The 23,648-nt window shown below is 36.3% G+C and overlaps 2 protein-coding genes across 2 annotated transcripts; both read left to right on the top strand.

Annotated features, from left to right (window-relative positions):
• The first annotated feature begins 2,143 nt into the window (after positions 1-2,143).
• spcs2 (signal peptidase complex subunit 2) lies at positions 2,144-5,601 on the top strand. Its single transcript, XM_081700534.1, has 5 exons — positions 2,144-2,218; positions 3,635-3,718; positions 3,809-3,973; positions 4,351-4,481; positions 4,578-5,601. The coding sequence occupies exons 1-5, from the start codon at positions 2,180-2,182 to the stop codon at positions 4,762-4,764; spliced, it is 606 nt and encodes a 201-aa protein (XP_081556660.1). The 5' UTR covers positions 2,144-2,179; the 3' UTR covers positions 4,765-5,601.
• Positions 5,602-8,868: 3,267 nt separating this feature from the next.
• abcg1 (ATP-binding cassette, sub-family G (WHITE), member 1) lies at positions 8,869-23,294 on the top strand. The gene is made up of 15 exons (XM_035534291.2): positions 8,869-9,057; positions 10,022-10,265; positions 15,276-15,393; positions 15,780-15,912; positions 16,441-16,491; positions 17,056-17,201; positions 18,251-18,374; positions 18,536-18,650; positions 18,914-19,062; positions 19,573-19,674; positions 20,051-20,219; positions 20,425-20,525; positions 21,184-21,342; positions 21,473-21,591; positions 21,931-23,294. The coding sequence occupies exons 1-15, from the start codon at positions 8,995-8,997 to the stop codon at positions 22,157-22,159; spliced, it is 2,022 nt and encodes a 673-aa protein (XP_035390184.2). The 5' UTR covers positions 8,869-8,994; the 3' UTR covers positions 22,160-23,294.
• Positions 23,295-23,648: the final 354 nt, after the last annotated feature.

Genomic DNA, 23,648 nt, shown 5'->3' with positions numbered 1-23,648 from the left:
GGATCTCCAAATTTATATTGTTTTTGCCTTTACCCTGGCTTTTGACAAATGAACATGGCCAGTGAGTAGGCTTACATGTTTGTGACAGGACATAAAGTAATTTGTTATCTTAAAGAAAAGAATGGCTCAATCATAGTCAAAACACTAGGCAGTCCAAAGGCTTTCATTTTTTGTTGGAAAAACAAAAGGTTTATTATTATAGTTTTGTCATGTCTATACTGGCGCACAGCCCAGTTAAAGTGGGATATTTTACATTAAATAGGCATTATGTCTAGACTACCTTTTTGAGTCATTTTGTTGATGCCATCTGTAGTTACCTTATCACTACTGATGAATGAGGCAATTCCCTTTTTGTTGTTAATTTTTTATTTACCATTTTTAAACTTATTACACAAATAAAGACATACACTAAGAAAAAAAATGAATGAGATAATTCCTGTGTGTGCAGTGATGGATTTTATTCTGATTCCACTGTCAGTCATAGAAGAGGTAAGACACTGAATCATATGCATTTATCACTTTAAATGTTATTTAAATCTTCTAGCTATATTTCTATCTATTATATTTTGATTTTGTAGAAGCTTACAGTTGGCTAATCTGCAAAAATAAAAACACTGCTGGCTGTTTATTTACCAATTTCTACCAACTTCAAGTTTTAAAAAAAAAAAAGTCTCTATCCTCTTTTATGTATCAACATTTTCAGTCTATTTCCAATTCATCTTATTGTATTTGCATAGAGCCTGTTCTGTTTTTTGTTTGTTTGGTTGGTTGGTTTTGTTTGGGTTTTTTTTTTTTTTTGGGGGGGGGGGGGTGTGTTTTGTTTTTTGGGAGTAGGAAGATATTCCTGGCAAAGAATTAAAGACAGCTTACTTGTGAAACATTTACCTGACAATTTATCCAAAGTGACTTATGACTGAACACAGCTTCAGCAACTGAGGGTTAAGGTCCTTGCTCAGGGGTCCAATAGTTGCAGTGGTGTGGGTTGAACTAGCAAACTTCTGAGTGCTTATCTAGTACCTTAACCACTAAGCTACCCTGTCCCCACATTCATTCAGATTCTAAGTGTTGACCTAAATATATGTCATTTGCTCTCTACTCTGTCACTACCTTCTTAAAAAGGACTGTTGAATGTATGGCAGGTAATGCTATTTTTTTAAATTCATCAGTGTAAATATTTGTCATATTTATTTATTGTCAAATTGGTAACCAGAATTGTTGTAAATACTATGATTAGGTGGAAGCATTATCTTGGTCTGATGTATATTACTTTATATGCAGATTTTACTTTATCTGAAACAGCTTTGCACCTCTCCTACACATCCCCTACTCCATTCAAAAAGAATAAGGCTGTGTATGAAATTGTGTACATTTATACTATACCTACTATACCCTTTTTTAGTATGACTGTATAGTATGTTCACACAAAAAAGCCATAATGTAATTAAAAGAAGTGAGCAGTGGATGTTAAATATAATAGTGGAATAGCTGAGTGACTGAAGACTGCTTAGTATATGACTGACATTGTTTCACTTCTTGGTCTTATAAACTTATAATACTTAATTAGGCTTCATTGAATAATTCATTATACATACTGTTAGATGTTCAGTTTTGTACTAAGACAAATTTCAAACAAATGTAAAACAGCATTTTAAAATGTTTATAAATGGCATCTTATTGTGATCTATGCCAAAAGCTCCCTCTGCCTTACGTATGATTCTTCTGCTTATTCTGACATGGCTTATTTTATTTTTTGTTTTCTTGCTTGCTTGCTATGGCACACAAATAACCCAGCATTAAGTGCAGTAGGATGTGGAGCTGTTAAGAACCTTACCATACCAATATAAATACCGTTATAAACTCGTGTATTTCTAACTTTTCACTCACCCGAAATCATCCATACGTATCTAACGCTAGCTAGTATCCTTAAAATGTTCCAGTCGCAAGCGTATACATAGCGCGTAAACATAAAAAGTGCTGAAAGGTGCATTTCCTCTCGTCATATACATCAAATATTTCTGAGCAGGTCATTTTGGAAATAAGAGAAATTTACGTTTCTCAAAATCCACCAATATCTTAGACGGCGCTTAATGTCAGAGTCGGGTCCTTCGATTGGATGCGTATTAAATGGTTCTATCCAATCACAGTAAGCCAGGTCACAGCAAATGACCAGGAAGGAACGATGGCTGCAAAGAATGGGAAGAACAGTCTACTGGAAAAAGTAATATTGAATTATTATATTTTCCAAGGTTGTCCAAAAGACGTCTATGTCAGCATTGTGTTTACAAAACAGCGAAAATATAGTTCCTTCCGATAAAACTTGTATCTAGAACCTCGTTTGGTCGTTATGGCAGCAGACTCGTTACAACTAGCTACTTAGCTAGCTAAGCTAGCTGTTAGCTGGTTTCTTAAAACGGAAACTTGAAATCGTGGCGCTATATTCGTTGGTGAAAACAAGTTAATTGTGTGTGTGTGTGTGTGTGTGTGTGTGTGTGTGTATGTATATATATATATATGTATATATATATATATATATATATATATATATATATATATATATATATATATATGTATATGTATGTATGTATATGTATGTATGTGTGTGTATATATATATATATATATATATATATATATATATATATATATATATATATATATATATAGTGTGTGTGTGTGTACATATATATGCGCGCATGTATAGCTATAGCCATTTGGCTACCCGCATATATGTGCACATACTACACGGAAGTTTAACGTTAGTTTACAATTTCACTGTTAAACCCATATAATATACCGTTATCAGCGCCAAGTAGAGTACTAGTTAAGTTACCGCCTGAATAGACAAGCTGGCTAGCTAGGTAGTTTGGTTGCATATCCTATATGGTAGCTATTTGTTTAGTTACGTATCAATGAATATTCACGGTCCTCTCTATAGCTCTAGTTCAGCTGTAGGGTGTCCGATTTGTTAACGAATATCGTGTTCAAAAAGAATACTGTTTTAAGCAGTTTTAGTTCACTAAATAAGACATGACATATCTGCATGAAGACTTATTTTATCAACAGTAAAGGTATGAAAAGGCTTCTGTTTGCACTGCAAGCATGTGGCATAGCTAATGAATGTAGTAAGATATCTTGAAGTTTATGAATATGTAATTTATTTTTGAGAAAGTAATGTTCAGATAGTCGCAAAAGAACCTTAAAAATACTTCCTGCAAATTAAAGGAAGCATGGTAAAGGATATGGAATTTGATGTAATGTAAAATTTAGTTTTTAAATGAGCCATTTCTTATTCCATGTTTTTCCGAATTGGAAATAATTAGAAAGAAATGGGTTTGGTTCTCTAAAAATGACACCCCATAGGATGATTGGATTATTTTTAGAGTCTGCTGTAAGTCAACTGCACCTTTTTCCTTAACATCCAAAAAGCAGTGTTTCTATGTGTTATTCAACATTATTTGTTGCTGCATAGCACTACTTTAATGGAAAAAGAAGAATCTGTCAACCATGTGCAAAATAACATTCATCCTTGTGCATGCCTGTATGGTTGCCTTATGAAGCTAGGTACTGATTTTCAAAAGGAAATGGGGAGAAGGATGTCTGTGTTGATAATTGTGTGAACAACTTCATGTTTTTAGTGGAGGATTGATGAAAAACCTGTGAAGATTGACAAATGGGATGGTGCAGCTGTGAAGAATTCTCTTGATGATGCAGCCAAGAAGGTAATCTTAAGTGAAAGGGTAATAATATGCGGTTAATTTTGAGATGAACACAGTTTTGCTTTATTTACTCACATTTTTCCCTCATGACAGGTACTCATTGAGAAGTATGGCTATATTGAGAACTTCAACCTTGTGGATGGACGTCTCTTCATTTGTACAGTCTCCTGCCTTTTTGCCATTGTAGCTTTAATTTGGGACTACCTACACCCTTTTCCAGAGTCCAAACCAGTCCTGGCATGTTGTGTTGTTTCATATCCTTTACAGCGTAAGAGAAAGCTGTCTTGCCAAAATATTGTTGTTTAAGTTGAAGGCTCAAATGCTCAAACTAGTTGCATAAAACACAAAGAGGCATCTGATAGTAAATGTTTCAATTTTAAGCCTAAAAGTAAAATTCTTTCATACATTACATTATGCATTTACTTTACTCTTAGTAAGAAATTTGGCTAAAGGGGGTTGCAAGCATGGAATTTTACAGCATACTTTTAAACAATTGAAACACAATGAACTCTGCAACCTTCTAAATCTGAAATTCTGGTTTATTCCCTTGATGAAAACCCCCTTGATTTTTTTTCTAGATTAAAAATTTATTTTATTCAGAAGTTCCATTGTTTCCTTAATAAAATCACACATATTTCATTATGATGGGTATCCTAACCTTGTATACCTCCTACAAAGAGAAAAACATCTTTCTTGTGGCTGTTCAAAAAGATCCAGCTGGCATGGACCCAGACCACATCTGGCAGCTTTCGTCCAGTCTTAAAAGGTGGGGCTTCTCAATTTTACATTTCAGTAAATGTATGCACACACACTTTCTGTTCATCTGCAAATTTCTACTAAATTACTGAAATGTCTTCTGTAGGTTTGATGACCAGTACACACTGAAAGTCTCCTTTACAGATGGGAAAACCAAGCGGTTCAGGGAGATGGAGTTCACAAAGTCAGTGGGGGCATTCTTTGATGAAAATGGCACATTGGTGATGGACCAGTATGAAAAGTGTGTCTCTCAACTTCATGATACACTGGCAGTAGCGAAGAAAACTAAGTAGTGTGAAAACTGGGCATACCTGCAAGGTTGTGACCTCAACACATACTCATGAGGCTGTAGTGGATTCAAAAAGCAGGTTACTCATGCATGTGTTTTAGAGGTTAGCCTTCTGTTATGAAGTCTGTTGTGTTCTTGTTTATACATAGGTCCAATTTCATGTTTGTTTGTTTTTTTTTCCCCCCACTGGTCATCCTTTTTATATAATATAAAATTCAGTTTCAGTAAATCTCAAATTGACATGCTTTGTGAAGGTAAAATGAGACTGTTTCAAAAATATTCCTTGCAGAGGTTTAAGAGAGTATGTTGAATACTGTACATAAACATTGTGCATGAAGTTTTTTTTTTAACTTCAGTTGTGTTACACCTTTAGCTACACTGAATAGTATTTTTTCCTTATGGATTTTCTGAATACAAGGTCTCCCTTATTTTTTGGTTTTAATTTTTGCCTCAATTTTTTGTTGTGAGCCTTACTAAATTTGATTGTGCAGACTGGGAGTTGCTTTTTTTTCAAATTTCTCAGTGTGTTATAAATTGTGCCATTTCTTTGCCTTTTAAAGGACAAAGGAAGGAAAAAAACTATACAAATAATGTGTTGTTTTCCTGGACTCTTAGTCCTACATGCTGTTTAAAACACCACCACCACCACAAAAAAATCTAATTTTATTTTATTGTCCAGATTAAGGTTTTTCTTTGTAATAAAACCAACTGTGTGTTTGAAAGCTTACATTGAAGTATAAGGTATGGGGACATTTGACAAGGCTAACTAATTGCAAGCATTTCTTTTATATGTGCCTGTTCTTCACACATGCAAAAGATTTAAGTAAAGTTTTTGCATCTGTTTGTTGTTCTTTATTTATGCCTTATATTCTTATGTTTACGTTGTGTTATATGTGTTTTCTAGCAGATCTCTATGAACTGCACAATAATTGAAACTAGGTGAAATCTGTCTGTAGGGTCAATAAGAACACAAACAAATATTCTACACTGAATGAATGTTGGGTCAACAAACCCAGACTTACGATCGGACAGGTTTTGCTTGTGTTACGTTGGTCAGATACTGTGAAGACCAATACAAGTGATTACTCACAAGGTCATGCTATGGTTATAGAATTGGCATCTGTTTACATGCATACCCTTAAACTAGTAAACCTCTTGATTTCATCCCAAATGTCTGTAGCATCAGTACATTTATATTTAGCTGACACTTTGACACAAAGCAACTTACAGTTGTAACTGAATACAGCTTGAAAAATTGTGGGTTAAGGGACTTGCTCAGGGACCCAACAGTGGCAACGGAGTGGTGGTGCTTGAATGGGCAACCTTCTCGTCACTGGGCAAGTACATTAACTTCTGAACTACCTCTGCTACCCCTGAAGCCCAGAACAGATTTAGTGCTTCAGTACTTGTAAGTTCAGATAATCTTTAATGTAGTGTCATGTTTCATGTCTGCTTCTGCTTTGTTTGCAATGTTATAAGACTTTGTGTACAAGTAATTGTCATTTTATGAGTTAGCTTGCAGCTTTTATTATAGTCAGCTAAATATATATTGATAGATAGGAATAAATAGGCATTTGCAGACTACAGTGTTACATTAAATTATCTTTTAAATTAAAATGTTTTTTGATTTTTTTAATCACTTTTTAAAAAAATTATAAATAAGGCTATTATTACACTTAAATATGTATAATCATACTTCTACATGAATAATGTTATGAGTTTTTCCTATATTTGGCCTTAGGAAGATCCCCCTTCAGTTTCCAGCTGTAGTCTGCCAACAAAGTAAAATGTCTTACCTTGGTACCACTGACATATAAGTATACTGGAACAAAAAAAAATAGAGAATTGATAGATGTTCTGAAAACATATTTGGATTAATCTTGCAAAAATATGTAAATTTTTTTACAGGAAGCAAAATCACTGTTTATCAGTGTTATATATCAGTGTTATATTTTAATTTCACATGCTTTATTACAATATTAGGAATTTCAGCATTTCAGTTACATTAATTGTTTGTTAGTACACGATCAATTTTAATCTGTTCGATCTACAATGGTTGCACAGCAAAATGTCTTGTGGATCCATGAGATTTTTTCTTTTTTTAATTAGCCTGAATGCTTTCAATGCAGGGCACGAGCTAAGATAACCTGCCTGCTGTAATCCTAATGTAGTCAAATCTGAATGTTTATTCCCATTAAAAATGTAATGACAAAAATGTGACATCTTTCCAAAAATTTGTTTTGTACTTTGGTAGCTATTATTTGCAGTTTTCTGTTTATACAGAAGACTGAACCAAAGTTACTGTTCACAGCATGACTCCCCACTGGCATATGTGTAAGATGACAAAATAAGGTACATTTTCATTACAACATGAATTAACATGTCATCATAAAGCAGCTCACCATTTCTTTTTCCACATATAAAGAGATTAGGAGAACTTGCTTTCAGGAACTGATTTGCTTATTAGAGGTAAAAAAATTGCAAAGAACAGCATCTGGAAAAGAGTAGACATTAAGCACAGTACAGCTGTCTTTGATATGTTTCACTCATTTCTAACTTGTTTAGCATCAGAAATGTATGATTAGTGGCAAATGCTTTCAAAAGAAGCTGCACTGATTAGTGTACTTTTTGTTTACAGCACTAATATAAAATTTATGTTGAATATATACCTGTATCTGTGAAAAGTAGGTAATAACATGGTTGTGAAAGTGAAATACTTCTGAAAATACCCTGGCAGGTGGCCTTTCATGCCAACTGCTTTACAATGACCTATGAGTTGCAAGTGTGGCACGAACTTGTCCTGTGATAACTTCACAGTGCCAGAGCTGAACAGCAGGAGAGTGAGGATAAGCAGTGCCTTCCTCATGCTCTTAGTCAAGCTGTGCCTAGTGTTATCTCGGGCATCGTAGCTGCCATATCTGGGTGTTCATTTATACAATATTAAAACACAGATGGACGGTGGGCTGCATAGGAGGAGACCTAAGAAAAATTGACATCCTACTGCTCAAAAGAACGCCTACTTTATTTCTTTCTTCATCCATAGAAAAGTTGGAAAAGAGGTTAGCTTTATAGGTCATGATGTTTCAGTGTATAAAGAAAACACTGGTGTATAGGGAGGACAGGAACGTGAATGCAGTGTTTTAGCAGCCCAACAATCTGTTGTTGTGTTTTTGTTTTCTTCTCTAGAGGTCATGCACCGTAAAGCTGATTAGATGCATTATTTTTGTTTATTTTGAGATTATGATTATCCCTTCTTGTCCTCCATTCACACTTCATCAATAACTGCAAGATTTCACTTCTCTCAGTATTCATATCTGCAAGTCATGAGTACTGTAGTTTAAACTCCTAGATAAATAAGCATATAGGGAGGCTTTGTCAGAAATATGGATTCAGAACCCAGTGCAACCACAGCAACAAGGGCACACGCGAGTCATTGTGACTAGTCCCTGTCCATACATGCCCACATCTGAAAGCATCAGAGCTGGAAAGGAGTTTTCATCTGAATTCATCTAAGAACATTTCCATGCATTTTTAAAGCTGGGGATAAAATTAGCGTTAGGGATATTTTTAAGAGTATTGAAAATGAAAGTGGAATATAGTGGAAAAGTGGAATATAGCATATAGGAAGGAAATCTTATTGTGTGCGTGAATGAGTGAGAGAGAGAAAGAAAGAGAGAGAGAGAGAGAGAGAGAGTGAGTATGGGTGGAGAGGAGAATGTAAATGATTTCTCGGTTATATACGAAAATAACCCACAAGGGGGAGCATGTATTCTGTCGTGTGTCTTTGATATTCCCGCGTTATATATTCACTGTTCGGCAAACGTGAAATGTGGCAAATGAGGTATACGCTTAATTTCCACAAAATATTTAGAAAATGGTTACTGCCGATATTTAATGTGGGGAACATTTCCAATAACATATCTGTGAGGATTTGTTTGTGCATTTATTCCAAGTATTGTAGGACTGGCAAACCACTTAATTCACATGTGTATTTTTGCCGGTAAGTGACAGAGATCTTTAATAGTCATGTTCATCAAAACGCCGGTAGCTGGCGGTAATGTCCCTGACGTCACTATATAAACACAAAGTGCTTGCTTGTAAACAGAACGGATCTATCTCAGGCAGATTAAGGAGTATTGCGAGTTGAACACCTATAGTGATCAAGCAGATGTAGACGTTATCTTGGAAGTGACGAACCACATAGGGTTATTTTACTGAGTCACACGCAGGAGGAATGGCATGTCTTATGGCAGCCTTCTCAGTCAACAATACTACCGATACCAACTCTGTCATAATGGTAAGAAAGTCCACTATAATTTCTCAGTTTGTTTTATGTTGGGGGGGGGGGGGGGGGGGGGTGATGGTGATGGTGTCTACACCTTCATACTATGGAGTCTGCACATTCATGCCGGACAGCAGCACTTTATGATGGTCAAGTGAGCCAGTTACCTCTTGTGACACTAAATGAAGGTACTCCAATAGTACCTTCTACAATGGGTCTCTGTCCCCATGTATTTATAAAAATCAGTCTGTAAAATTATGTCTTTGTATATTCTATTATGTTGTTTATTACAACATATCCACTGTAGACACTGACTACAGTGTGCTTAACTGGTAAAAAATAAAAGTTCTGATTATTGCATCAACATTTCACATGGCAGTATTTTCATGTATAAACTTGTTTGATATTCATTTGTAAAACATAAGCCACTGATTTGACATTATCACTATCTGTATTCCATCACTACGTGTCTATCTATATGCTCAAAATAAACCTTGGCCTGTGATAACCCCTCTGCTTTCTCTAGCCAGTGGAAGAGAGATTAGACAACTATATGGCTTTGCAGCTAACAGATTCCCCTGATAGTGCAACACATTTTAAAGAAGAGTACTATGTTTGTGGAATTGGGTATTAGCTCAAATGTGTTGTAGGCTCAAATAGGCCCAAATATTAAACAAACAAAGTATAATTTTATTTTGTTGTTGTTAAACTAGTTGTAGGAGGTGTGCCTGGAGAGCTGCAATTTATTTATTTATTTTTTTAATTTTGGCGGGGGGGATTTGGGGGCTTGTATGACTGTTAGCATGCCTTTACAAATTAAGCCTGCCCAGTGTTATTACACTGAGTAAGATGTCTTCTTTGATTTTAGAATTTCTGTGACCCTCAGTTTCAAAAAAGACATGCTCTAGATTAAACACACCAGGCTTTCCCCTGATTGTTGCAGTGAATTTACATATGCTCTCCTCTCCTCCTGTCTCAGAACACCAATGGACCCCCTGATCTCATGCTGGACCCCAGGACTGTATGTGTGCCCATTGATGATGTAGTGGCCAGTCACACTTGTAGCCAGCATATGCCCCTGTTACATACACTTTTAAAAACAGTGGAGAATCCCCTAACTGAGGCCCAGTACTTCTCCTGCTCACCTCGCAGACAAGTGGTTAACATTGAATTCAAAGACCTGTCATACTCTGTTCGTGAGGGACCATGGTGGAGAAAGAAAGGTAACTTGAAATGGACTACTTTTGTGAATATGGTTTTAGACAATTTTGGGATAAAAGGGGATTTTTAGTCTGCCTGAAAACCATCTTACTTTATGCTGTGGTGATTTTAAAAAGGCATTGGTATATTCTTTGTAATGATAACCTTTGTGTCAAGAGTTCCAAACAGCGATATTGAAGCATTTTCTGAATCTACAATACATTCATATAACGATCAAATGTCATCTGACCCCCCTAAGACCAAAGATGTTTGTGGAAAATGTCCCTGATAGTATTTATAGATGTTGATGGTGTGCTAATTGCCATTTTAAGCATAAGTTAAAAATGTTCAATTGTTCAGCTGATGGATAAGTTTTCGAGATAAAAAAATGTTGTCATGTATCATATATTGCCATGCTTTAATGGACAAAAAGTACCAAAGATAGTTCCATTAGAAACCAACACCCTTAGAATTATGTTGCAATACTCACTAGAATGAATCTTTGTTTAATGGTTCTGGTGTTCAGAATGTGACTACTAGTAGAAAGGTTGTTTTGGATATTATCTCACTAGCCACTTTATTAGAAATGCCTACATTCTATCTACATTCACAGACCACTTTTTAGACACATTTAGAGCACTTTCTAGGCATATTTAGGCGAATGTGAATGTTGAGCTGGGTTTTTAACATGTGTCATCATCACTGTTGGGTAGAGTTTAGATCACTATCAAAAAATCTAGTCAACCGAATTACTGTAGTCAAAAACTGAACAGTTATGAAAGACTAGATGATGGCTAACCCAACTGCATGAAAACATGGGTTATAACTAAACACCTTCAAGGCTGGTGAGTATACACACTATATGCTTTCATCTGAAAGAGGAACATCACACTAAACAGAGTCTTTAAACAACATTTTCAAAAACGTGCTAATTTGTGCATTGAGTAATTGACGTGTGTGTTTAGCAAGTGTTTTGTCATGCATTTTTAAAATATTAATTCTAGTTTTAATTAAGCACTCCCAGCTTGTTGTCCAGATGTTTCCTGGCTCATCCCATAAATGACTTCTTCTACATCCCTTCTTCATTGTTTCCCCACATTACCTTGTCCCTTTTCTTTCCTAAGTCTTTTTTCAGTGTGTCCATCAGTGCATCAGTATAGAAATGCTATATCAGAGATGCTATATCATGATAATTATGCTCACAGTATAGATCCCACCTTTGTATGGCTCTCTACCTCATGCACAGTTTGTAAAAGGCATTGCAAGCCAAGGAATAGTACAGGTTAGCATGTAGACACAAAGTCTGCTCATAGAGGAGAGGACTGATTTGATCCTATTGCACTGTTTGCGTGAAGTAGACTTACACTTTAGAGGTCACGGCAAATAAAGGCTTTGTCAACATCATGACTGAGAAACAGGACCCCTTACTCTTTACAAGGGTGAGCGTGTATTATTAGTACAAATTAGACTCACAATTAGGAATTCCTTTACAAGCATTCACTGATATACATAAACTATCTTACAAACTGGCAAGCCAATGCATCATTTTAATTCCATAATATGTTATTAATACATCTTTCTTTTCTGCCTTCAAAAAAGTGGTCTCCTTTCACTCGCTCCTCATCCCTGATTGACTGCAACTGAATCTGGTGTCTTTGTGCTGTCCAACAAATGTTTGTAATCCATACGTAGTGGAAAGTGAGATCTGGCTACAGCCAAATCAATGGCCCTGATCCGCGCACACGGCAGAGTTGGTTATGATTGGTCAACAAACTCCAGTAACCTTGTATCATGGCATGGGGGTGGGGCGATCTCATCAGGATGACACTAGGAGCTTGGTGCCTGGAGAGAGCAGTTGAGGGAGATGCTGGGTGGCAGAGGGAGACAGTTTTCTCTTGCCAGGTAACCTTATGTGGTGATTGCTATGGTGCTCTACTGGGCTTTAGGGAGTTTTAAGTGTCCCTTGGGTTTAACAGACATTGAATCCAATAATGATAATAATTTTTATTTGCACATACACAAATGTTGTAAAACCACATTCATGTATCAAGAAACAGAAAGTTTCTTGAGAAAGTTAATTTGTGACATTTGCATCTGCATGTGAAAAGTACAGAAGGACCATGAAGTGCAAAGAGTATTCCATACATTGGTAAGTAAATGAAGAGTCATCCAGGATAGGTTGAAAGCCACATTTGGCAGGCAGTGTTGGGAGTTACTTCACACTGCTAAGTACAGACCTGTTCCTAGAGGACAAGGCATAGTCATCATAATACCAGTTGATCAGGTTCCATCCAGAATTTGAAATGCTTATAAGTGAGAATATGCAAAGTGTAGTTATAACACAGATGACCAAAGATGCACTGATAGCAGGATTTAACATAACCATTATAATATACTGTTGTTTTTATAATTATGTTTTTGCAAAAACAAATGCATTTTGTTTATTAGTCCATAACAATATGTTTTATGTCTGCTGTTTTTCCAGATGTTAAATAATGTAACTCAGGCCTATTGCTATATAATAGTATTATCTTCTTTTCTGCTATGATAAAGTATTTACTACAGTTGGGATTGAAGATTGAATCTCATCTATGCCATACACTATTCAGGACAGAGGGTTTTGATTATGCCATTGGTGCCTCTCAATCAGAGAGACCCTATGCAACATTCCAGCTACTTAGGCATGTGCATGATTACCTGGATAGTGCTAAGTATAAAGTTACTCTGAGCAACTTGATATACTCAGTAACTGATTGAAAATACAAGCTAATGTGTGAAATATTATTACAGGTTGTCAATATAATGAGTTACTAGCCCAATTCATACTATGATGTTAGTCTTACCTTGCTCATCAGTGTTCAGTAGGGATGGCTGCTTGCCTGTGTTTACATGAGTTTGCTTGCATTGAGTTTTTCCAAACAAGAGTAGCAGCAAGCTTTGAGCTGAATTCTCAGAGTATCAGAGCAATGAAAGCAGGGAAGTTTAAGTTATAGATAATGATCCATGTGATTTTTATTTAATTTGTAGCATAGTGATTTTAACATCAGATATAGTTACAAACCCATTTGTAATCTAAAGGTGCCAGAGGAAAAGCCTGGAGGTTGGAGACTTTTTGGTGTGTTCATAAAGAGTCAGTGGGCATAAACCAGAAAGCTCAGAAAGGGGCACACACAAGCCCAGCAGAACACTGAGGGCCCCATACTGAGAGAAAGTCACAAATGTTTACAGCAGACATAATACAGAATAAGGAATTATATCTCTGTGATGAGCATATATTTTAGGCAACTACAATTCTCCTTGCCACCCTCCCAGGATAACTTGATTCCTGATACTCCCTGATGTAGAACACAAGCACATCGTAAAACATTAGGTTGCTGTTCTAGGGTCATGTATTCAACCAAAATCAGTACGACTGGGTAGCAAGTAGTGAATGAACAACAAAATGGCTTCTGTTTCAGTATCCATGCAGTATCCTTGGCCTCTTCACCCTAGAAGAAATTTAGTACTGCTCTCTGAACAGCTAAATATATTCTCCTCTACTTCTCTACTTTCTCTAGTCTGTGCTGGTTTTAAAATGGCTGCTCCTGCAGCATCAGTGCTTCTCCATGACATGTGATGTTGCTCCTTCTCTAACTTCAATACATTTGATTAATTCATACTATAATAAAATGAAGTCAGTCATACATATATATGATAATTAACATATTAATGCAAAGTCACTGATGACATAGGATATATTCTTATTGCTTACTTATTATTAACCTCAACATTTCACTGAATATGGCTGTATTATATTAATAATGTCAGATTTCTAATCAACTATTACCACATGAACATAGAGAGTGTGGTACTGAACAGCTGTGTAAGTCAAGGTTGTTTGATTTGGCTATATTAATTTGACTGTTCATTTTAGTCCTCTAGGGAATTTGTATGCACTAATCCATTTTAATGACTTTGTCAGAATGTATAAAAAATCTCAATTCAGCTCTGAAGGTATAACAGACATTGGTACACATTGACCTGATTATTCTGTTTAAGTGAAAAAGAATAGTGTTGAAATAATGGTACATCAGTTACAGGTTAACGAACATTGATCTGCATTACAGTGCATTCATATGGCACAGATGATCCTTGCGTTTGACTGTGCTTTTAGGTACCCTCTGTGTACTGCTGCCTCAGACATCTCAGCTCCCTCTACTATTTATTTCATTCATCAAGTGCGTACAGAGTGAATGACCCAAGCTGCCTGTATTTGCCAGGCATCAGGTGTTCATGCGTTCTTTCAGAGAGGAACTCCAGGACCCTGTACTCTCTGAGGACAGGGAAGGTCAGAGGTATTTGTGTATCACTGATGGTTTGGGACTGCAAAATCCAATTAAGATTCCAGCCACTGCTATCAACTGGATTAGCATCTTAGCCTGGCCTATCAGATAAATAAAATGTTACCATACGTTATATCTCTCAGTTGTTCTACCATTCCAGGAGAGCCACTTTATTATGATCTGTATACAATACATAATGTGGACTCCGTAGGCCTACATATAATAAACTTCCTTGACAAATACAAAACAACTATAATATGTTTGTTACTGTGCAACCTGAGGAATGGATAAATATTTGTAAATTCACACATCACACAAAGGTCCTTACAAATGTACTCATTGCACTAAGTCTGGGCTTAATTTGACCAAGGATGCATTGTGAAGTTGGACAGAAGAAAGGGAATAGGTACAACACAGAATGGTACAACAAGCTCTTTGGAGGCCCAGTATTGTGAAGGTGAAAATGAGATCTACCCTGTAATGTGTGCAAGGGCAATCATGTGCAAAATTCCAGAAATAAAAAGGTGTATAACAAACACTTCTTTTCACCCCAGCCACAAAGCATCTTTTATGTTGGGATGAGGTGCTGAAGGGATAAATTTTATGCAGGTATGTGGTGTGTGATTTTGGGAGAGAGCCCAGCTGTCTACTATGGAGACAATGGTAGGTTTTTTACAAGAACCCTTTTGCCCTTGCACCATTCTGTCTTAGGTTACAAGATCTTGCTGACAGACATCTCTGGAAACTTTACCAGTGGAGCTCTGGTAGCCATTATGGGTCCCTCAGGAGCTGGGAAGTCTACACTTATGAATATCTTGGCAGGATACAGGTGACTACACCAAGCCAAACCTTTACATAACAACATGTTCACTGTTTATATACCCTATGCATATTGTGATTTAAGGACATATCCTCAATAGCTATATTTCTTTTTGAACCAGTAGTTGTGAGCATTGAAGCATGAGCATGAGCATCACTTTGTAGAGAAATGTTCATAGTTTTAAGTAATTTCTCGGATGTCTGTATTTTTATGTCTTCTTTGTTTGAGGAAAGCCACTGTAAAGTTTACTTTATAGCAAGCTGATCTGTTTGTAAATAGGATTTGAGTATACAAATTTAGAGTTCCTATGATGGTCATATTGAAACACTTAAAACACATTAATTCATATACATTTAAATTTACATACCTCTTCAAAGATTTTTTTTTCTTTTCAGGGAAACAGGAATGAAAGGAGAGATTTTCATAAATGGACATCCCAGAGACTTACGCTCCTTCAGGAAGGTGTCCTGCTATATTATGCAGGATGACATGCTTCTCCCACACTTAACAGTGCAGGAGGCCATGATGGTAATGAGCTAATGAGACTCCAGTGTGCCATCTGTAATGTTTCTGTTACTTCTGTCATTTGTATACAGTTGTTGTGCTTATTTGTATGCAGTTGCTATGTTTTGTAATAAATTCTGCAAGAAATATTGGTAATTAAACATACATATATAACTGACAAGATAAAACAGGATATAGACATATAATACACTTTTACCCATGCGCTTAGATTTGTACATATAATTTGTCTAAATTTATTATTAACAAGAATATATGTACTTCACTAAATCCATTTTTTGTTTTGCTTACATATTTGCTATATTCTGGAAATGTTCTTGCATTCTTACAGTGCATGATCAAAAGAAAACCTCTACAAAGGCTATATTATAGGGACCTACATCAACCAACATTATACAATTGACTCAGCTCTTTTAGCACAGTGTATACTACGTGACATGTTTTTGTCCATTAAAGCATACAAATCCCTCACCTTAGTTCTGCCTGTTAATGCTTAGTGCACACAAACTAAATCTCCCCCCTCTGCTTCCTCAGGTGTCAGCTAATCTCAAACTCCAGGAGAAGATGGAAGGCAGACGAAAAATGGTAAGGGAGAGCCGTGAGAACCTCTTCACGTTTCCTTCTTGCACAAAAAAACAGTGATTGGCTGTGTTTGCATTACATCATTAATTACTTGTGAGTTATGCAAGAACTTGTGTGCAAAAAACATTGAAGGAAATGTTTGGCTTTTATTTGAAACTGGCTCCCCTTCTTGTCCAGGCAATGCTATCATCTGAAAATCTCTGACTATCAAATAACATTTGGTTATCATTTCATTATTTCATAATATTTAAATAGCTAACAATTAACATTTAATTATTATTTTGTTATTTAAATATTCATGGAGGACTTGTAGGAAAAATCTACAGGCTAAATAAATATCTCTAGCTGTTCATTATAGCAGTTCAGACCATTTTAGTTATGCTTCTGCTTTTTTTGTATCTCTCTCAGATAAAAAAGCTGATAGCTAGCCTTCTGGGAATTATTCTTCCAAATTCACCTTGGAATTTCAAAATGTGTAATCAGATCAATAAACAATCTGTTAATTTCTTTATTATCAGACTTACGCTATAGTCTTTCTAGACCTAATCAACAGCTGTGTCTCTGTAGGTGAAGGAAATCTTGACTGCACTTGGCTTGTTGGACTGTGCCAAAACACGCACATCTAACCTCTCTGGTGGCCAGAGGAAGCGTCTTGCCATCGCCTTGGAACTTGTCAACAACCCACCCATCATGTTTTTTGATGAACCCACAAGGTGGGGCCAGTGGCGCACACACAAACATCGATTTATGTCCTGTCATGACATAAGAATTATCACAAGTCAAGCCTTATCAAGCAACATAGGATGTTTCTCTTAAGCCACATATAGGCCTTGGAAAAATAAAAAAAATTAAGATGCGGTCCCCACTGTATCATGTCCTTGTACTGTGAAGTAAAATTGAATTATGTTTTAATACACTGGGCTGCTTCCATTTGGATGAGGTGTTTGGTAACTACATAGATCCCTAAGGAACCAATTAGGCAAATAGTTCACTTCTACCCTCTATGGCTGTCAGTTTGTATCCTCTCAAGAGATTATCCTCCCGCAGTGAAACAATGCCACCATTTTCTGCAAATTAACCAAGCAGCATGCAGAAAAAAACATGTTTGTGCATGCACACACACACACACACACCTACACACACACACACACACACACACACACACACACACACACACACACACACACACGCACACAGACACACACACACACACACACACATTGCTACAAATACATAACTCATTAACACCTATATGTATAGCAAAAATATATGATTCCTGCTTTGTCTTCCAATGCCTAGAAACTCTTTATTTCCTTTTTGGGGCACTACCTTTTCCTCATTTTGTTCCTTGTTGTTTGTCTACCTATCCCTTACTTCTTCATGACAAAAGAGCATATATTTTAGCTAATTTACAATGCTCAGTGGGATTCGTCCTGATTATTGAAACAGTGTAATACTGTACCAGTTTTGATAAAGCTACTGATGTACTGGCTGATTATTTTACTAATTATCCACATTTCTATTTGTGTAGAAATTTTTGTCCTCTGTAGAAATATCGATCATTTCTTAAGTTCAGTGTGTGTTGCTTACTTCTATTACACACCAGCCTACATCTGTGCCATCATTGTATTTTATTTTATTCTAGTGGAGCAAAAATAGATAGGCGCTGAAGTATGCCAGAGGATCTCTTCTGTTAACCCCATTGAGCTAATAGCAATTAGGCTGTTCAAGTCAGACTCTGTGGTCTGCCTTCCCACTGCAGTGGACTGGATAGCTCCTCCTGTTTCCAAGTGGTTTCACTGATGAAAGCTTTGGCCCAGGGTGGCCGAACAGTTATCTGCACCATCCACCAGCCCAGTGCCAAGGTCTTTGAGCTCTTTGACAAAGTAAGAAAAATCAGAAATCATCAGTAACATAATGCTTCAATCATTTATCAGTTACACAACCCAAATCCTAGGTAAATCTGACTTTTAAACTTTCATTAAAATTTTCCTGTATATTTTTAACAGATACACTTTAATTTGACAGCTCTTTCTTGGTTTTACAGCTGTATGTCTTGAGCCAGGGCCAGTGCATCTATCAGGGGACAGTATCCAACCTTATTCCCTATCTTAGGGAACATGGACTTAACTGCCCTACATATCATAACCCTGCTGACTTCAGTAAGAATATCTCCATGAAAAAACTAACTGAAACTAATGTCACCAGATGCTCTTGCTGAAAATCAACGTATTTACAGTCCAAACAAACTCTTAGTAGCGTCTCAAATAGATAATTTGCTAAATGTGTTGTGTTCAAAAATGCCTTTAGTCTAGTAAGCCTGTACATGTGTATGATGTGAAAGGTGTTTGTCTGTTTTCAAGTGCCTATCAGTGTTTGAACAGTTGTCTGCGAATGCGTGAATTATCCTTTTATCACCACCCAGTCATGGAGGTAGCATCTGGAGAATACGGTGATCACATGGCTCACCTTGTGAAGGCTGTACAGGACAGGAAGTGTGAAAAAGATTGCAAATCTGAAATCAATGGAAATGGAATTCTGAACCCCTTTATGTGGCATAGACCATCTGCTGAGGTACATGTTTCCTACAGGCACACAAACAGACCATGTTTTGTGATCTATTACAGAATTTGACACTATAATGCTGTTGATTCAGAAGCAGCACCTTAAATACCTGTCCTTTGTTTGGCTTTTTCTCTGGCATGGTATTCAACACTATGAAATACAGACTGAAATCTGGATTTTAAATATTTCTATTTGTTCCATTACAGAGTGGTACAGACAGTGAAAAACTGAAAAAGTACAAAGGGCACGTTTCGGTCCATGTGTGACTTTCCTCTATACTGTAATGCTGGGACAGAACGTGGTCTGTTTTGAAATACATAGATATGATCATATTTTATAGTTTTTTATATGACAATATTTCTTATAAGCTTTCTCTTGTAATTAAATTTCTGTTTTGAAACATTGTAAAATTTGGATTTGAGAAGATATATTATTAGAAGCACAGGATAATACAGACTTCATTATTTAGGAGTCTTAGATGTTGAATGGCATTGTAACAAGGGTAATTATTCACTCTAGGACTCCTCTTCCACTGAGGGCTGCCACAGCTTCTCTGCCAGCTGTCTGACACAGTTCCACATCCTCTTGAAGAGAACGTTCCTAAGTATCATGAGGGATTCAGTAAGTCACACTGCCATGCACTGTACAAAATTAGTTATGCACTTGAAAATTCATAAATCCAATTAATTTTGGCCACACTATGGCATGGGTTAGAGGACCACACTGTGAGGCAGTCTGACTCTATCCATAAACTTAGTCTACATAAAAATTAGTTTCCTAATTCAAGTTTTTTAATAGCATACTGAGCATTAGCTACTATATGAAAATGGCCAGCCTGTGCACGCCAAAGGTTACCAAATAAAAACAACCAGTCAGACAGCTGAGTCAGGGTTTCGGATGTTTTTTTGGCATGTTTTGTTGTCAACTAATAGGCATTAATATAAAGAGAAAATGAAATTAAAAGGTTTAAGAATAATCTTATCCTTCTTCTGACTAGGTGCTGACCCACCTGCGTATAGTCTCCTACATTGGAATTGGGATTCTTATAGGGCTTCTATACCTGGGCATTGGTAATGAGGCCAAGAAAGTCCTTAGCAACTCTGGTTTCCTTTTCTTCTCTATGCTCTTCCTCATGTTCGCTGCTCTAATGCCCACCGTACTTACCTGTGAGTGTATTAAATTACTACATATTTACATCTATCTTTTTATTTTCTACAATCCATGACATGTTATAAAATAAAAGTTTTAATGGGCTCTTATAGCAATTATTGCCACCAGCAGAGGTGTAGCCTGCATAGCCCTGTAATGCCATTTCCCCAATATTCCGTGGATTGTAATGAAGGTACATTTTGCTTTTTTTGGTTAATCTAGTTCCTCTTGAGATGGGTGTGTTTTTGAGAGAACATTTGAATTACTGGTACAGTCTGAAGGCATACTACCTGGCAAAAACTATGGCTGATGTTCCATTTCAGGTAACACATCTAAGACGATCATATAAGCCTTCCATTTACCTATGAAAAATGAGTGCCTTATGATGTCCTAACTGTTGTCCTAAAATGGGATTTTCCATATATGATAAGAAGGAGAATAAATATCAGATTTTCTCATAGGATTAACAAATAAAGCCCAAACAGATAGGATATGATGAAGCTGTGATATAAAAAGGGGATTTACAGCTCAGGTCAAAGCAGGGTTTTCCCAGTTTATAGAAAACCACCAATAACTACATGCGAGTTTGAAGTAAAAAGGAAGACATTTGTACTCTAATGCTATTTACCAGGCTTGGTTGTTTTACCCAAAATATAAATTACTTGAATACTATAATTTTTACACATTTTAATAAAGACCACATCAAGTCAGACATTGCATGGTTTCATATGTTTAATAAAGCATAGTCTGATATTGGAACTAAATACATGAGGGATCAAAGGAGAATCAGGAAACAGAATGAGACACAGATAAGTCAAATAACAAAGAAACAATGAATGGAATGAGGAGCGGTGTAAGGGCAGAACAAAACACAGGGCACATGGGTGGTACAAACATAAATAGAGAACATGTGTAGGAGCAAGTTAGAAGGGGGCTACTGGTACAGTAACTATGATTTGATCTACCTATTCTGTCTTGTAGATCATATTCCCAGTGGCCTACTGCAGCATTGTCTACTGGATGACCTCACAACCATCAGATGCAATTCGTTTCATTCTTTTCCTGGCCTTGGGTATGCTTACGTCTCTGGTGGCACAGTCTCTGGGACTACTGATTGGTGCAGTATCCACATCATTGCAAGTAATTTGGACTCTCTATGTAATTTTGGGGGGCTCTATCTAACAATACTGCTAATAATATGTTAATATTTTATGTATTATTAATTAGGTTTTGGAATTGCATTCTGATGTATATATTTTTTTTGTCCTAGGTCGCCACATATGTAGGTCCTGTGACTGCCATTCCTGTGTTGTTATTTTCAGGGTTTTTTGTCAGTTTTGACACCATCCCAAAATACCTCCAATGGATGTCATATTTTTCATATGGCAGGTAAAAAATATTGGTATTAGGTCTGGGAAATGCTTTTTAAAATACCTGGCTGAGTTGGTGCTCTCTACATCAATTTGTAATAAATTAATAGTGTTTTTTAATCTTTTACAAATTACTTATCTACTAAAAACACTACTTATTTATCACAAAAATTACTCATATTCAGGACAGTGTAGATGCTGCAGCATGTAGAGGACAATGTACAGTATTTAAATACTTTATTACAGAGTATTTAATGTAAAGTAATACTTGCAGTTGAGTTTTTAATATTGGATACATCTTTGAAGCTGAACTGATGAACTGATCAGTCACCTAAAGCAGCTGTTCCATGATTTTTAGGTATAGCTTTGAAGGAGTCATCTTGTCCATTTATGGGCTGAACCGTGAGGACCTGCACTGCAATAAAGATGAGACATGTAATTTTCAAAAGTCCGAAGCCATCCTGAAACAGCTGGATGTTGAAGATGCCAAGCTATATTTGGACTTTATTGTGCTGGGCATATTCTTTTTCTCCCTGCGTCTTCTTGTGTACTTTGTGCTCCGTTACAAAATCAGTGCAGAGAGGTAGATAAAGGATATGTTGGACAGGGAGGGCATCTCTTAGAAGGTGTAATCAGAAAAGACCAAAGTGGGCCATGCTTCCATCAATCTTCAAAAAGCACCACATATACAGGGTAGTAACTATGGAGGTCCCTGTCAGGCAGTTACACACTGGACATCTGATAAAGAGGGTGACATATAGGGCATCAAATATTTTCTTTGAACATTGATATGGAAATTGTAAACACTATCAGGTAGATCTTTTTTTAATTTCTTTTTGTCAGTTATTCTCTGCATTGTCTATTTTAGTTTTTCATTTGTAAGCTGGATGTATATTACTTTTGTTCCTTGGAATTCCTTTCTTTAAAACCTTTTTACAACACCTGAAGTCCAAAAACATTATATCAGTTATTATTGACTAATAACACTCTTAAAGTCATTACAGTTGTATTTAATTTTTTAGGGCAGTAATAAAGAATATGATATGTTCATTCAGCTGTGTTATATTCTGTAAAGATAATATCTGGTGTAATGACATAGTACAGCAGTAATAAAGTTGTATTATTTTCAAAATTGCGTTATTACTAACCTTTTTTGCACTGGTACAAAACGCAAGCAAAAACAAATGTGAGCACTAGCATGGCCAGAGGGCAGAGTCTGTGTTTGTTTGCTGCTTTCTGTTCTTATGGGTAATGGGTGTTTCTTGTTCAGGGAGGATGCAAGACTTTTTAAAATAGCTCGTACACACCGCCAAAGAGATTTAAGAGGTGTGAGATAACTGATACAGATACAGAGCCCGAATTATAGATTTTTCCCCCATGAACGAATTATGTATTACAGTTTTTAAAGTTATGTTTCATTTTCTCTTGGTTTAAATGAAGTACTTCTGTTTCACCTGTTGTGGGCAGGCCTCTGGGTGTAAACCCAAGCTCCTCCTTGTTGTTGGAGTAAGGGGTATGTGACTCTGACTGGTATCATAATCCTATACAATTAAACAAAATGGCTTGTGCATTAAAACATTACTACTCTTCATCAAAACAATTATTAGAAATATTTTTATATCCGAGGGTAAACTACTGTCACATAGATGAGTTATTCAAACAACTGAAAACATGTTACTAATAATGTAATGTAAATTTCAACTGTATATTTCATTTCAATTCCTCCTTTCAAATGAAAACCTAACATGATATTTGGTTTCTTTCTGAGTACAAGAAATTAATTTTTCATTTATTGAACATGAGAGATTTTATGAGTTGAAAGCCATTCTTTTGCTGGTTTGGAATGCATGCATTTGAAACCTGTCCATAAGATGACAGACATGGTATTATTATTGGTAAAGATATATAGGTTTTGAAGATAGAGATATGGTATATTAGGGATGCATTTTGAGCCTGGTGAATCACTGTGAACCATACAGCTTAATGACCCATTAGAATGACCCAGTTTAAAAAAAAAAAGAGTTTATTAAAAAGAGTTATAAGTCAGTCAATTAAGACGGGAGACAGTAGGCTGAA

The sequence above is a fragment of the Electrophorus electricus genome, chromosome 17, assembly GCF_041902795.1.
Source record: "Electrophorus electricus isolate QZ-2024a chromosome 17, ASM4190279v1, whole genome shotgun sequence".
In the NCBI taxonomy this organism is placed as follows: Eukaryota; Metazoa; Chordata; class Actinopteri; order Gymnotiformes; family Gymnotidae; genus Electrophorus; species Electrophorus electricus.
This window is presented reverse-complemented; position numbering and strand designations above follow the sequence as displayed.

Coding starts and splice junctions, on each gene's coding strand:
- spcs2 (XM_081700534.1), top strand. CDS start 2,180: ATGGCTGCAAAGAATGGGAAGAACAGTCTACTGGAAAAA. Junction 3,719..3,808: donor TTGATGATGCAGCCAAGAAG/GTAATCTTAAGT, acceptor CCCTCATGACAG/GTACTCATTGAGAAGTATGG. Junction 4,482..4,577: donor CTTTCGTCCAGTCTTAAAAG/GTGGGGCTTCTC, acceptor TGTCTTCTGTAG/GTTTGATGACCAGTACACAC.
- abcg1 (XM_035534291.2), top strand. CDS start 8,995: ATGGCATGTCTTATGGCAGCCTTCTCAGTCAACAATACTACCGATACC. Junction 18,375..18,535: donor TCTTTGAGCTCTTTGACAAA/GTAAGAAAAATC, acceptor TTGGTTTTACAG/CTGTATGTCTTGAGCCAGGG. Junction 20,526..21,183: donor TGGCTGATGTTCCATTTCAG/GTAACACATCTA, acceptor TCTGTCTTGTAG/ATCATATTCCCAGTGGCCTA.